The sequence below is a fragment of the Tiliqua scincoides genome, chromosome 7 (assembly GCF_035046505.1).
Source record: "Tiliqua scincoides isolate rTilSci1 chromosome 7, rTilSci1.hap2, whole genome shotgun sequence".
Lineage (NCBI taxonomy): Eukaryota > Metazoa > Chordata > Lepidosauria > Squamata > Scincidae > Tiliqua > Tiliqua scincoides.
This window is the reverse complement of record NC_089827.1, coordinates 25,125,196-25,141,153: the sequence shown is the minus strand read 5'-3', so window position 1 is coordinate 25,141,153 and position 15,958 is coordinate 25,125,196. Positions and strand designations below refer to the sequence as shown.

The following is a 15,958-nucleotide window of genomic DNA, read 5'->3' as shown; positions in this document are numbered from 1 at the left end:
TGCTGAGCAGCGGATAGGTAAGTGGGGGGGCATGGGGGGAGGTGGGGAGGAGGCGTTCCGAGCAGGGGGGAGGTGAGGAGAAGGCATTCTGGGGGGAGGGAGTGGGGAGGGAGGGAGGTGGGACCAGTGGAGCAAGGTTCCACTGGATCCAGAACCTCCATGTTGGGCTCGCTGCTCTATATGGAGGCTCTTGATTCACAGCCGACCTTTGGATTGGCGGTGAGTAGCCTCATTGTGGGGCTACTTGCTTTACCCAGGGGAAGGGGACGAAAGTTCCCTTCTTCTAAGGAGCCACCGGCGGCTGCCTGGAGTGCACAGAATGCGGCGGCAGCCATTTTCAGCACCGCTGCAGCCCCACTCATTGGGCAGCTCAGGACTGCGCTGTTAGACTCCATTCTTTTTTCTCATTATGCCAACGCCATTATGCCAACGCATCTTTAATGTTCTCTAGGTTTAAAAGCATTGTGTAGAATTTAGATCCATGTAAGCTGATGTTTTCATTTTTATCACTAGGATGACCTAGTCCATCTTCAATCCATTCCTATACAAATTGGAAAGGAAGTTGAGAAAATAAGCCGCAGAAAACAGTATGTCTTCTTTTCAGATTGTTTGCCCAATATTGTACAGGTTTATAGCAGCCCACTGCACAATCCAATAGCCAGCTATTGTTTGCTTGAATTTAAGTCACTTGTCCTTTACTTCCTTTTCCTAAATATTTGTAGCAGTATATCTTCTACTTTGACTCCCCTGCAACAGTAGAATAACACTGCAGTTTGGGTGATCATGTTGACTTCTAAATTGTTCTTAAAATGTATGATTATTAAGAATATTTATATGCTGCTTTTCAGCAACAACAAAGTTCGCAAAATGGTCTACATAGCAAAATAAATAAGCCTATTTTTTCCAGATTGGAATATTTGGGAAGAAAGGGGGAAGCATGTCACCATTTTTGGTGTACAATTTCTTTGTGAACAAATAAACATCTGTCTTTTTAATCTGACTGGTTATCAATATCAGGACAGAAAACTAAGGGAGCAATCCAATGCTCTCCCAGTGCCGAGGAAGACAGCAGCACCAAAACAGCTGCTGCTGTATCCTGTGTGGCCTGGGAAGCTCCCAGAGGTCTTCTTGGAGTAAGGGAGCAGCAGTTCCCTTACTCAATATCGAGTTGCACCTGCTACTGAGCAGGCAGAGAACTGAGAAGACCCATGTTGGTCTCTGTGACTCAGGAGGGGTTTTTGGATTTGGCAGCCTCTACAACTGTCTCCACCCCTCCTGGTCCAATCCTCCCTCCGCCTTCCCAGTTCTACCCTCTCCCGCATTCCCCCGTCCCAAAAAGCCTTGCCACCAACCGGCAGCAATACTCACTGCTCAGCACTTCTCCGATGTGCTGTGGCCTTACCACTGGTGCCAGCATGCCTTTCGGCACTTTTGATAACACACAGAGCCAGTGATAAGACTAGAGCACGGGCCATAAGCCTGATAGTATTGGGCTGCCCGGCTGCTAAAAATATTCTTCTGGAATATTTCTTACTTTGCCCTGGAATGATTAGTCCAGAAATGAGTTCCCACACAGGAACAGTACAGAACTGTGCAGGTTGCCAGGAACTACCTGTTGTGCCCTTAATTGCTTTTTCTTGATGTCATGGCTTTAAAATATCAACTTGACTCTGATTTTGAAATTAATTTTCATTGGATTTTTACTGGAGTACGAAAGGTAATGCCAATACACAGGAAGTGATCAAAGAAAAAGAAATCTATGTTTTCTGATAGCAAAACCTCCCTTTGTTCACAGAGAAGTAGAAAAGAAGAAGATAGCACTGCAAGAAGAAACCCAAGAAATATATGACACCCTTAAAAAGTTTGAGGATAAATTTGAGGAGGCGACAGAGGAGAAGGAAGATGTGATGAAAGAGCTAGATGGGAAAAAAGCTTTGCTCGAAAGCAAAGAGCGAGAATTCATCAATTTTACTAAGATGCATGAAATTAACAGAGAGAATGAAGGGAGTGCCATCTCAGAAAGGTTAGCTTTACAATCTTGGGCCATATTTATCTATTTATTTTATTAAGAGTGCTATCCTAACCAAATTTCGAGCACTGACTTAGCCGCAATGCAGCCCCAAGGTAAGGTAGCAAACATGCCCTTACCTTGAGGAGGAGTCCTTGACTGCCTCCCCACTGCACATTGCAGTGCATGCCACATTGTCACAGCTATATCAGTGCTAGAAAGTTGGTTAGGATTGTGCCCTAAGGCAATTATATCCTGCCTTTCCTTTGACTTCCCTCAAGGTAGCCTGTAAATACCAACTTTATAATTACTAAGTTTAAAATATCAATATTAATAAACAATTGAAATAACATTTATATTGAGTTGCAAAATAAATTAAAGCCAAAGGCTGCCTTTAAAAGCCATGTTTTAGCTGCTTACCAAAAGGCCAGAGATGAGGCAGCCGTACAGGTCTTGTAGTTCCATACATTCCATAGTCTTGCTGCTGCTGTCGAAAACATGCAACAAGAGAACAGCTGCAAATCCAGGACACAAAAAGAACTTAATACATGTAACTAAAAAAAACCAACAACAAATAAGGATAATGCATATATGAAATGCACGTCAAAGTATTAAAATATGGTTTTATAGTAGTATAAGACAAGACACAAATCTCAAGTACAATACCTGCAAGTGTTGCCTAACAAACTCATGCTTAATTGTAGCAACTTGCATAAATGAATGCATAAGTGTCCAACCAATGCACCTTGGTCTGAAGATAGAACACATTCCAGGGGAACATGTGCAAATCCCCAAGTCTTTGAGACTGCTCATATTGTCCACTCCCACAGTATCCGTGTACACTCAGTCCTTGCTGCCTATTGCTGCCTCCCCTCTCCCAGCTCCAGGTTTGCCGTGGTACAAAGAAGAGGCAATGATGGAGGCAGCAAGCACTCCAAGCTTCATTTACCACCTCCACTTCACCTTTTGCCAGTTCAAAGGCACTTGAAACACTCTGGAGTAGGGGAAAGGGCTAGAGACCATGGTTGTGGTAGCTTGGTGTGCTCCTTACTTCAGCACATTTTTTTTTTCTGGTGCTGGAACTGAAATGGAACTATAGCTCCCAACAACCCCTGGGGGAAAAAAATCATGCTGTGCGCCTTCCTGGGGCTGCCCAGTGATGGCCACACAATGCTACTTTCACATGTTGATTGCTGCCAGTTTCTTTTTATCCTCTGTCTATGAAATGTCTACCAATATTGCTTTATTTTTTTTGTTTTTTGTTTTTCAAAACACATAGGGGCAGTTTAGAAATGAGTTTCCGTAACTGTGTTGTGATGAAACAAAAACTGCATGATGTTTTGAGTCGCATGCAAAGAGAGAGAGAACGAGACTTCAGAAATTTTAAGAAGATGGAGATGCAACTGAGAATAGCTCAGGAGGGCTTAGAGCAAGTTAAATTACACCATGAGAGAATCCTTTTAGAGGTCTGTATGACTCAGTTTTCTTCGATCCTATATATTGTTTCTGGTCCAGGTTCAATTCTCGGCATCTCCAGATAAGGCAGAGAAAAAATCTTGCCTAATACCCCGGAAACCTACAACCAGCACAACTTGACTAAGGGCCCAATCCTATCCAAGTTTCCAGCACCAGTGCAGATGCGATACAGCCCCGAGATAAGGGAATAAGCATTCCCTTACATTGAAGAGGCCTCTGTGACTGCTTCCCCACTACAAGATGCAGTTCATGCCCCATTGGCACGGCTGCACTGGCACTAGAGAATTGGATAGGATTGGGCCCTAGGGTTGTAATCCTATACACAGTTTCCTGGAAGTAATCCTCATTGAATACAGTGGACACACACAGTATACACACATTGAATACAGTATACACACATTGAATTACAGTATACACACATTGAATACACACACACACACATTGAATACAGTAGACATGCACAGAATTGTATTGTAGGTGGACCAAGGATCTGACTCATTAGAAGGCAACTTTTTATGTTCCTGTTTGCCTTGCCTGGGCTAGACAACTATGGGAAAAGAAATGGATTTTACCTGATAAAGGACATTATAGTTAGCAAATACTGTTTTATTAAGAGGTGTGCCAAATAATGGGAGGGATAAAGCCATCCTTTTTTAATGCATTCAGATTCACTGCTCCTTTTCCTGAGAGTCCTCACCTAGAATTAGAGGTAATATTGAATCTCTGCTCAATAAAAAGGTCTCCTTGCTAAAATTTTAATACATGGATTCAGAGGAGGGGAAAAGGGGTAGAATCATACATGCATTTAAGATGAAATGACAGGATATCTCTAACAGAGAGTGGAGAAAGATCTTAACTAATGAAGTCAAGTCAATTTATTTGTAACAAATCTCTAGGAGAATCATGTTAAAATTCTTTTATTATGGTTACCTCACTTTTGTCAAGTTAAATAAATGCAGCAGGTCACTTCCAAACTTGTGCTGGCAAAATGTACAGCCAAGGGCTGATGATGGTTCTCTTTAATGTCTTCATCAATGACTTGAATGAAGGCATACAAGGAAGCCTCATCAAATTTGCAGATGACACCATGCTAGTAGGAGTAGCACGCACAACAGAAGACAGTAGAAGCCTTCAGGAAGACCTAGACAAAATGGAATACTGGACTGAAATGAATAAGATGAAGCACTGGTGTCACTAAGGTTTGCTGTGTGGGAGACCAGCATGTCACCCCCATAATAGATCTCCTCCCATGCAGTGGGTGGTGCAATGCTCCAGGCAATGGGTGTAATGATGCACTATTACCCCATCCCATTGGTTTTTTGGCTATAACTTTTGGTAGAATAGAGATATTTCAACGTGGTTTGTTTCACTGCATCCTCATGAAATTACACATCAGTTGATATATAACATGATGGTATTATTCGCAAATATCAAGATTTAAAATTTTTTGGCTACTAATGGTGTTACTCCCCTGTGCGTGGCACCCAGTGTGGCTCGCATCCCCTGTGCCCCCTTCGCAACGCCACTGAGATGAAGTTCAACAGGGACAAATGCAAGGTTCTGCACATAGGCCAAAATATCCAAATACGCAGGTACAGAATGGGAGATACTTGGCTTGGCAGCAGAACATTTGAGAGGTATCTCAGAGTTGTAGGGTTCATAAGATGGATATGAGTCAGCAGTGTGAAATGGCTGCAAAGAAGGCGAATGCAATTTTTGCCTACATTATCAGATCCGTAGCTTCGAAGTTGTGAGAAGCTGTGGTTCCACTTTATTCTGTGTTGGTCAGCCCTCACCTGGAGTACTGTGTCCAGTTCTGGGCACCTCACTTTAAGAAAGATGCAGCCAAAGAGAAGCAGATTCAGAGGAGAGCAATGAGGATGATCAGAGGGCTAGAGAACAAGCCCTACAAGGAAAGGTTGAAGGAACTTGGTATGTTCAACCTGGAGAAGAGAAGGCTGAGAGGGGATATGATAGTGCTCTTTACATACCTGAAGGGCATATGGAAGAGGGGACAAATTTGTTCTCAACAGCCTCTGAGAGAAGAACTAGATCCAATGGGTACAAACTGCCCGAGATTCCGATTGGGCATCAGGAAACAATTCCTGACAGTATGCAGTTCAGCAGTGGAACAGATTGCCGTGGGAGGTGGTAGATCCTCCACACACGCACGCACGCACGCACACACGCACACACACACACACACACACACACACACACACGCACGGAGATCTTCAAGCAGAGGCTCAACAGGCTTCTGCTGGAGATGCTCTAGGAGGATTTCCTGCTACAGGCAGGGGGTTGAACTAGATGACCTTCTAAGTCCCTTCCAACTCTATTATTTTATGATGTGAGCTCACTGGAGAGAAGAACTGAAAACAGTGAGATGTGCATATTCCCTATGGCACCCTCTCGAATAATCTTGGGTTATCTGGTACCAAAAACTGGTCAGAATTTGTAATTAATCTTAGTACAGGCGTACGGCACTTAACGACGGGATTGGGACCACAATGCTTCACTCCCCTCCCCTCTGGAGGATTCTCTGAGCCTCCCAGAGGCAACGCACATCCACATGCTGCCTCTGCAAAGCTCAGACAGAGGAAAATCACATTTCTCGTGCGACTCCTGTTTTCACGGGGGAACCCAGAAATCGTGCAAGAGTTGCAATTTCCCTCAGTGTGAGCCTTGCAGAGGCAGCACGCAGACATGCACTGCCTCTGGGAGACTCAGACAACCCTCCCCTCGCATTCAGCAGGTGGGGGAGTGCGCCCCCCCGATGACCGCGTGACCACATGTGGTCATCAGGTATGCGATCCCGGAGTTATCCAGAACGTCGCTAAGGGGCACACACTTGTATCTAGTCAGATGTTCACTTAATCACACAATTTGATTGATTGGATAGTTTGTAAATAGCAAATGGGAAGCTGAAAAAGAGGGTGAAACCATAGCTGGTGAAGGGGAGCTTTATTAGTTTGCCCCCACTGTGGTCATGAGCCCAATTGTGCTTCCCCATGTGCTATTTTAAATTTTTTAAAAAGCTTCCTTTTGCTCTATCTTAGAAATCATGGTAAAGATAGGTTTATCTCAACTATAATGCTCATTTTTGAATATTCAGCATTAGTAGAAAATTATGCAAAAATGCTTATTTCCCCAAATGCTGCTCCCAGTGTTACTCCACTGCAAAAACTCATGTGAGACATATAGTATGAGTAAGCATTGACGGAATCACAGAAATGACAGAAGCAGTTCTGTGTGTGATAACCCCAAAACCAGTTATTTCACTTCCTCAGAGTGTTTGATGCAGGATTCTCTTGCACAACTGCTTACAGTGCAGTTGTGCCTTTAAAAAAAAGGTGCATACACTTTCCAAGCTTCTGGTCAATCCTTCATAGCCAGGACAGCAGTTCATTGTACATGAAAGTGCCGTCTGGGCTATATGATCTTGCTTTCACTGAAGTAGAATAATTGAGCCTAAAATACTTTGTTGGGAAAATTATCCTCTTGTAAATATTTCTATGGATTGTAAAATGATAGGCAGTCATGGGCAAACTTTTTGTCTTAAACCCAGTTCCTTAAGTGTGACAACAAGAGTTGACATTAATTTGAAATAGTAGCTTTGATTAACAGCTGCAGGCTGGCAGAAGTACCCCAAACTGATGCACAGAACAGAAATGGTAGAGTAGGGGGCACTATATAGGCAGGCCACCTGTTACCAATGCCAAAGGCATCTAGCCACCAAGCTACATAGCACACAAGTTATATAGATCCTGACATGTCAGGTATCTGTTATTGTGTAGTTTCTGGCTCTTTTGAGAGGGGGAGTCAATCGATATAACTTCCTACTGAGATTGTACAACTGCTGCTAAATATGTGATTTGTAGCAGTAATTACTGAAACAACTATTATGTTTTGCAATAATAGTTTTTCAGGTTTTGTCCTTAAGTAAAATTCAGAAGCCTTGCTCTAGCACAGGGGTCTCTAAACGTTTTGACCAGAGGGCCACATGAAATATCTGGCGCAGTGCTGAGGGCCCAAAAGAAAATTTAAATATAAATTTTAAACAAATAAATTAGAGATAGAACTTAGATGTTTGAATAAATGAATGAGTGAGCTCATTCACTCAGCCTCTCTGGCCCTCAGAACACTCTCCAGATGCAATCAGAGCACAGCTCTGGTCATGTTCATTCGAGTGGGCCAGAGGCTTTCAGGGGACAAGAGGCTGTTCACAGGCCAGATAGAGGCTCACTGTGGACCGCATCTGGCCCCCAGGCCAGGGTTTGGAGACCTCTACTCTAGCAGTTGGCAACCTTCCCCCACTTAGGGGCCTGAGGCCATGTCTGTGAATGGATAGCTCCAAGCCTTTTCATCAGCAAGGGTGGCACCTTTGTTTGACATGATTGCTGCTATGCTTGCAATCTAAGACTGCATAATCCTGAGACTGTGTAAGCTCTTCCTGCCTCTTCCCTGCTTCTGCAGTTGCAAGTGTGGGGCTGGCAGCAACAATTCTATTTCTTTTTGAGGCTGTGGGCTGGATCTGATCCATGGGCCATAGGTTACCAACCCCTGCTCTAAACATTTGGACTCTGTGTCTAAATTCTGGCATTTTTCAGTTTTTCAATGTGAATTTAAGGACAATATTTTGAAGTATTTGCTACATGAAAAGAACCAGTTTCTTTCCTTTGCATATCTGACCTGTATCTGGTTTTCCTTTTATAGATAGATGCTGTTCCTAAAGATGATGGGACACTATTAGAAAGACGAAGGGAACTACAGAGAGAAGTTGAAATAGCTAAGAGAAATCTAACCCAGGAGGTAAGTGATTGCTGTTCTTGACTGCATGCTTTTTCTAGCTAGTCTTCTCTCTCAGTATAAACATAACCTTCATCAAACATATTATGATTAACATTTCTCTCCAAAAGTGTCCATTAAGGTACTGAGAAGCAAAAAAAGGTTGCATTCAAAGGTTCCCTTCTTCTGGTTGAAAGGAATCTTTGACCCCCATAACCTTTGAGCCCATAAGACTAAAAAAATAAAGTATCAACCTTGTTACTGGCAGTGCTTTTTAAAACACAAGTAACCTGTGCACACAGGAGGAAAAAATCATGTTCAGTAAAGGTGCACCAAAATGGACTAAAATGTACTCAAGAACCAAACAAGGGATTTGAACTGGGACTTGCTATACTAACACACTTGCTCTTAAACTCTTCAAGGAAAATTCTATCACTGACATGCAATTGAACCTTAAGGAAGGAGGACGAGAAGGGAAGAGAGAGGAACTCCTTAGAAGGAGAAGGGGCAAAGCAAATTCCCAGAGAAATTCAGGAAAAGGAAGCAAAAGTTTCGGAATGCAGGGTAGGTAGGGAGAAAAGGTGGAGAAAGTCAGTAGGGAGGAAAGCTCAGTAGGGGGAAAGGAACAGGATATAGGTAGTTCAGACTGTGGCAAAAGGCTATAGCTAGGAAAGACTTTCTGTAGCCTGAACAGAGGGGCTACAGGAAAGGATGAGCTTAAGAACAGGCCATGAAAGCACTTCACTCACTAGTGGCAGGCGTTGCTGGTGCCACCTCCAATAGCTTCCGGGGAGGGGGGTGATTTGCTGCTAATCAGACACAAGGGTGGGTCGAAGGGTTCTTCTGCCATCAAATGCAATACAGAGCTCCACTTGATGGGGGCTAAGGTGGCTTGCCCATCATCCCCCTGCACTGCCGTGGGGTTTGGCACCTGGGTCAGTTCATCCCAGTCCATCCCCCAAGCCACACCACTGCCCATGGTTCCGCACAAGCTACTGTTGTTCCCTTTTGTTGCCTTTCCCCTGCTGTGCTGCTCTTTGTGCCTGAAGGTCTTCCACCTTTGTGCATCATTTATTGCTCCTTCTTTAAGCTCCACTTTCTCAACAAAGGTTTTCTTGAGCTACCTCTGACTCCCTTTTGCCACTCCTGGCACACACTGCACTTTTGAAAACCTTCAGGGCAAAGGGAGCATCACATGGATGTTCTGTTCAGCACCTACTACTCTTGAAGGCATTGACTAGATCAGTGGTTCCCAAACGTTGACAGCTGCTGACAGCTCCCTTGACCTATTGGGTCATTGGCCGTGGCTCTCCACTAGGGCTACAATTCTATACATTGTATAGGGCTTTGGGTTTTCCATAAGGATACTGCAGCTCCCCTGGCAGGTTTCTGCGGCTCCTTGGAGAGCCACAGATCACAGTTTGGAAACCACTGGACTAGATGATAAAGCATGGTCAAACAGGAGCATTTAAATTGAGTATGAAGGCCTCATTGGATCTACAGAGTTATGAAAGAGAGGTTTGATGCAGTGCTGCTCTCTACCAGCATTGATAGTGCAAATCTGGCCCCAACCCCAAGGAGTATTAAAGTGGCTTCTGCTGGTTTCAATCTAGAAAACATCCACAGATGTTGAAGGACGGATGCTAGAGCAGTGTGTTGCTGAAGAAGACCAACTTTTTAAGGCTTTGGAACATTACAGAGATGATGTAGCCAACTTGATTCGTATGACTCAGCTCAAGGCTGATGAGAGAGAACAAAAATCAAAGGATTTTTTAAAAGCTCAGGTAAGAAGAAAACAGATGATTGGGTTAGTTCATTAGGTATTAGTACTTAGCTGGAATGGGTAGTAGATTTCTGATTTATCAGTAGTTACTCGCCTGTGTGCTTTAATCATTGGGCAAATGACTCAAACTCAGTTTCAGATACAAATTACTGGCAAGTCTGTGTTTATCTGTGATATAACTATTACTTTTCCTCTCCTGCACCCACATCCCCTGGGAAGTTACAAGATTTAGGATTGCATTGTGAAACTGGGTAAGTTACATTGTCTTTCATTGCCTGTTTCCAGCAAGATGTTTGTTTATTTTATTTTTTTAAAGAATTTAATCCCATCTTTCCCTTTTGAATATAGGGGAAACACTAATGTTATTAGTTTTAATGGTTTATTAAGAAAGCTGAGTGTCAAAGCTCTAGGACAGGGGTGTCAAATGCAAGGCCCACAGGCCTTATCCAGCCCCTGAAAGCTCTTCATCCAGCCCGCAGAAGCTTTTCATCATGCACAGCCAAGATTTGGAGGCCTCCAATACTGTTCCAAGGTCTCCCAAGACTTTGAAACAGAAGATCTTGAAGAATGATGCTGAAGAATAGAAGGCTTTTAAAAACTAAATAAATAATGTACATAAGAACATAAGGCCATAGGCCTTAGGCCATAGGCCCATCTAGTCCAGCTTCCTGTATCTCACAGCGGTCCACCAAATGCCCCAGAATGTAGCCACGCTATCATTTAATAGTCTAGATTAAGGGAGTAAATTTACAGGACCATCTTCTGATACATGTACCAGCAAGGTATGTATAACAATGTAGTACAATATAAGCTTCCAGTATATTTCCTTAACCATACTGGAAGTTGTGGCATCATTCTGTTACAAATGGATTTGCCTCTCCTCTATTTTTCTTTCCATTCCTGGTTCTGTTTTTGTCCTGAAATATTGTAATAAAGAAAGTATATGAACTCTGATAGCAATCAACAATATCAGCAGCTTCATATGCCAACATCAGTGAATGCCACTGTTCAAAATGATCTGTTATGAAAACATAAGTCACTGATTTCTTGACAGAAATCTAAGAAGGGGTGGCTCATCTGTAGGCAAGGTGATGATGCAGAATGCATCAGTGGCAGATTGCAGGGGAGCAAGAGTGTGACAGATTAAGGATGCCCTTTATCGTCCAGCCTGCCACAAGTGCAATCTGCACTGATCCACCTTCCACTCACTAAAAGTGAGCAGAAAGTGAATTACCCACCTCCTTACCTTGCTTCAGGAATGATTTCTTCAAGCATGGAAGTACTTCTGGTTTGATTTACATGGACCATGTGAACAAAGGAGTTTTCATTCATTTAGTCCCTTTAAAACAAACCAGAAGTCCTGCACTTCTGCACCTGAAGAAATTGTGCAAGGAGCCTAGTAAGTGGCTGCTTTTTTTTCTCCCCCTTTGGTAATTTGCAGAGGCCTGAGGCTGCGTTCTGGGTTGTACTGCCTCTAAATTCAATATTCATTATGGGCGCAATCCTAACCAACTTTCCAGCACTGGCATAGCTGTGCCAGAGGGGCATGTGCTGCATCCTGCAGTTGGGAGGGCACTCGTGGAGGCCTCCTCAAGGTAAGGCAGTGTTAGTTCCCTTACCTTGGTGTTGCATTGCCCTTACCTCAGTGCTGGAAAGTTGGTTTGGATGGCGCCCAATGTTTACAAGTTTACTAGGCAGTCACAATGCAAAACAATTGTATGAGGCAAAGAATGTGAACTGGCAAGATAAGATTTGATGACCAACTGAGATGGCCTACATACATTCTCTTGAGAAGTACAGTTGATAGCTATGGACTTTCTCCATTTCTTTTGTACAATTTGTTGTTTTCTGTTGTTGTCTTTCATGTTTTCTAGAGAATTATTCTGACTACCTTATTGGCTTGTAGGAGATAGCTGGCAAAAATCAGTAAGATGTTTTGAAAAATCAGGAATGAACAACTAGGCCCAATACAGGAACGGGCAAGTTCAGCACTTTTCTACCTCTTTCATTTCATGGCACGCTGACAAGGTGCTAAAATTGTCAAGATACACCATCATTTTTTTCTTTAGAATTGTCAGGGTTTACACACTCTGCCAGTAGGGGGCTCATATTCACCAATGGCCCTACTAATAAATGACCTTCCCCCAAACTCCCATGGCGCACTTGCAGATCATTTGTGTCTGGTTGAAAAGCGCTGGTCTAGTTGTTCATTCCTTACATCAACAAAATTCTTTAAAAATTAACCGGAACAGTTATCTTTTGTGGCATTGCACTTTTCCTAAGAAGTGTGTGCATCCCTCAGGGAAGAGCTCATTTATACACTTTTTCCAGATGTATTTTGGAGCCTGAGATGTGCCTTCTGCATGTTTTCACTGCAGCTGTTGAATACTGATTTCAGATTATTTCTATCCTGCTTTCAACACAGTTATCAAAGTGGTTTATTTGTCAAATCAAAATCTGTTATGGGAATTGCTGTTGGAATCGCCAGTGAAATGCATTGTATGAATAAAACACATGATAGCAATACTTTGTATCTAATATTTTATATGTTTTAATCTTTTTCTTTACTGTTTTTAGAATTCTACAGTCTATAGTGATAACAAGCATACACATTTTGGGAGATTTTTCCATGAACTGTGAGCACTGACAGGTGCTATATGTGCAATTTGGGGGGCTGGGTCTGAACATCTGTCAGCTGGAACTGCGTGCGTGATTCCTATGGCAGGACGGGCACAGTGTCAAGCAGATGGCCAGCACTGTTCACTTTGACTATACCTATCACTTACAAGGTGGAACTGAAATCTCCAGATAAGTGATTTGTACGGTCAGAGCTAACAGCATTCACTAGCTAGCTAGCGAGAAGCTGTGAACACAACCTGCCTGCATGCAGCCCACCACTTTGGACTCATCTCCACCATTTCCAGTCAACACGTTTGCTTCTGTGTTCTTGTTTGTTGTCCTGTGCTCAGCAGTACAAAATGCCAAAGCAAAAGGTGAATCAGCTGATGAGTAATTCTCCATGTGCAGACAAGCAAGCAGTTCTAGTTTTGTTCTGGAACCCTTTTAACCAGCATTTCCGTAACGGCACCATTGTTTCTCCATTTTGGAAAACAGGCATGTTTATTAATAATCTTTGTGTAACTGTATTTTAGAAATATCTTTGCCACTCTTAGAACCAAATGTTCACTATTGTTGCAGATACGGCTGAACAGCATCGTTAGAGAAATAAAAACAAAGGATTTTGAAATAAGGGAATATAAGAAGAAGCAAAAATCAATTCAGAGACAGTAAGGAAAATTTTGTATTTATCTAATATAAACTTTGGGGGATGAGGTTATTCTAGATAAGTGGTCTACAAATATATTACATGCATTGAAGATTCAGTCCATTTGGTGATGAACTTCTTGTATCTCAGTACATTGTTGGTGCATACCATTTATTTTGCCTAAAATATCTTTGGTTTTCAGAATGAAAGAATATGCTAAAATGTATGACATTGTACGAAATGAGAGAAACAAGCTGGTAAATTTTGTTCATGCTGCCCGCCAAAAAACAGCTGAAATGAAAGACAGGGTTAAAATGCTGGATAATGATATGGAACTCTTAAGGAATAATGCTATCATTAAAGACAGGTAAGTATCTGGATAACGATTGTTTAGAAAAGGGCATTTTGGCAGGTGCCACTTTTTAAACCCTTTCAGGTTGAGCCCAGGACTCTGTAGCATCTTTAGCAATGGGTTCAGTGGGGAGCTAGGGCCAGGCCTCATCAGTCTTTGTAGAGGAGCGCTGGAGACCAGGCAGACTCAAGGCAGACTGGACTTGTTTAAGAGCAGGGATAGACAGGATGTGGAGGGTGGGTGGAAGGAGACGTGAAGAGTCAAATGAGGGAAGAAGACCATGGAATCATGAGGGAAGTCAGAAGCAGGGAGCAGCAATGGAGGGGGCGAGAAGAGGATGAAGTGGGACAACACAAAGGGATTTGCGACTGGTCCAGTGGGGCCAAAGAAAGGAAGAAGCAGGAAAGACTATGGAGGAATGAGAGGGTAAAAGGAGAAAGGAACGAAGACCAAAAGGAGGAAAAGGGAGACAAACTATAGGGGAAAGGGGAACCAGCTGAGCCTGCGCAGCCACCTAAAACAGCGGTGCGACCTCAGACAGGCATCACTGTGAAACAAAAGTACTGGGGAGAAGTGGGAGCCTGCCTGGAAGATGTAGGAGGGGAAGAATACCTGTCAAGAGCACACCTGTGGCATAAAGACTTGCAGTTAAGATACTTGCGAGTACAGAACTTTATTGCACAAACTATACAAATTTGACCCTGATCCTTACAGCACTGGCCTCCCCCATGGGTGGAGATGGGGCCACTGAGGATATGACAACTACCCTGAACTTTTTGGAGCAAGAAAGGAATAAAAATGCATTAAATATATAATAATGTGAATGTCCATCCCCATCTAGATTATTCCAGGTTTCCTCAGCCTGTTCCAGGCAATTTGCCACTTGCACGTCTGCTTCTCAAACTTTAGCAGAAGCAGAGGAAGTGTATAAGAAGAGACCCTCGCAAATGAAACATTGCTCCTCCACCCTTGAAATCTGTTATAAAACTGGTTGCTAAGAATGCATGTGTGCGCAGACGTCTAATGGGTATGGGCCTCCAGGAACAGGAAAAAAAAAGCTATATAGGTCAGCACATGGCATTCCCAGGCAAATGAGAAGTGGCAGTAACTCTTTGATAAACCAATTTCAGGGGACAAAAGGCAAGCATTTAGTGCACTTTTTAGGGGAACAGAGCAAAAGGGGGACTGGCAGTACCTCAAATGTTTTGCTATTGCAGCACAGTTCAGCTGGTAGCTATGTCTACTTCAGTACATGATCAGAAGGAGGATGGCTGGCTCAGATATTAAACTAGGAATGTGTGAAATAAGCTCAAGCATAGTGGAAATACTTTAGAGCCTAATTCTATGCATGTCTACTCAGAAGTAAGTCCCATTGTAATCAATGGGGCTTACTCCTTACTTGTGTATGAACTCCAACTAGTAAGTATGAATAGGATTGTGGCCTTAGTAAGCTCTAAAAATGAAACTTTTGATTAGCTTTAAATGTAAAAGAAATTGTGGTATCGCTTCTGAAATAATTTAAAAAAGAAAATGTAGCTTACCAGAATGGGACCATTGTGAAAGATGTTGTAATTACCTAAAATCATATTTGTAAGAAAATAGATGGGCACAGAACCCCTTTTACCAGTAAAGGGCAGAATTTTTCTTTAATGGATGTAAAAGTTTAGCACAGGGGTTTCAAACATAAGGCTCAGGGGCTGGATACGACCCTTGGAAGCTTTTTATCTGACCCTCAGGCTCTCAGCTGCTGAGCAGTGCTGAGGTGTTACTGCTGAAAGGGCAGCCCACATGATAATTGGGCTCTCCCATACCTTGAAATATCAAGGTATGCATATTTTCTGTCATTAGCAGCTAATGAGTTCCTAAGTGAGAAAAATGCTTGATTTTGGTTATGACTTGTTTAATGACATCACTTCCTGCCTAATTATGTCACTACTAGCCCACAGCAGGCATCATGAATGTTGTTTGGCCCTCTGTCTGAAACATGTTTGACACCCCTGGTTTAATATATAGAATGTATGCAGCGTAGTTGGAATTGTTTAATAAAAGGAACATTGAGGGGCAGCCTAATCCTAACTAAATTTCCATGCGGTGATGCAGTGGTGCCAGCATGGGCTACGTTGCATCCTGCAGGGGAATTTTGGCTGCTGGAGGTCTCCCCAGGGTAAGTGGACATTTGTCCCCCTGCCCAAGGGTAAGCCCGCAGCAGCTACTATGGGTCAACTTGGACCTGCACCCACTATATTGCTGGTACAAGTCCAAGTAGACCCATGCAGGCGGAGTGGT

At 43.0% G+C, this 15,958-nt stretch overlaps 1 protein-coding gene across 3 annotated transcripts in view; it reads left to right on the top strand.

Annotated features, from left to right (window-relative positions):
• The window catches only part of CCDC146 (coiled-coil domain containing 146), an 85,939-nt gene that overhangs the window by 57,726 nt on the left and 12,255 nt on the right, over nt 1–15,958 (top strand). For 2 of the 3 annotated variants that reach the window (XM_066633669.1, XM_066633667.1), the window contains exons 7-13: nt 514–587; nt 1,796–2,023; nt 3,288–3,474; nt 8,201–8,296; nt 9,886–10,056; nt 13,254–13,342; nt 13,523–13,687. In XM_066633669.1, coding sequence (XP_066489766.1) covers nt 514–587; nt 1,796–2,023; nt 3,288–3,474; nt 8,201–8,296; nt 9,886–10,056; nt 13,254–13,342; nt 13,523–13,687 — 1,010 coding nt within the window. The remainder of the gene's footprint in view (nt 1–513; nt 588–1,795; nt 2,024–3,287; nt 3,475–8,200; nt 8,297–9,885; nt 10,057–13,253; nt 13,343–13,522; nt 13,688–15,958) is intronic. The other variant, XM_066633670.1, reaches the window with a different exon arrangement.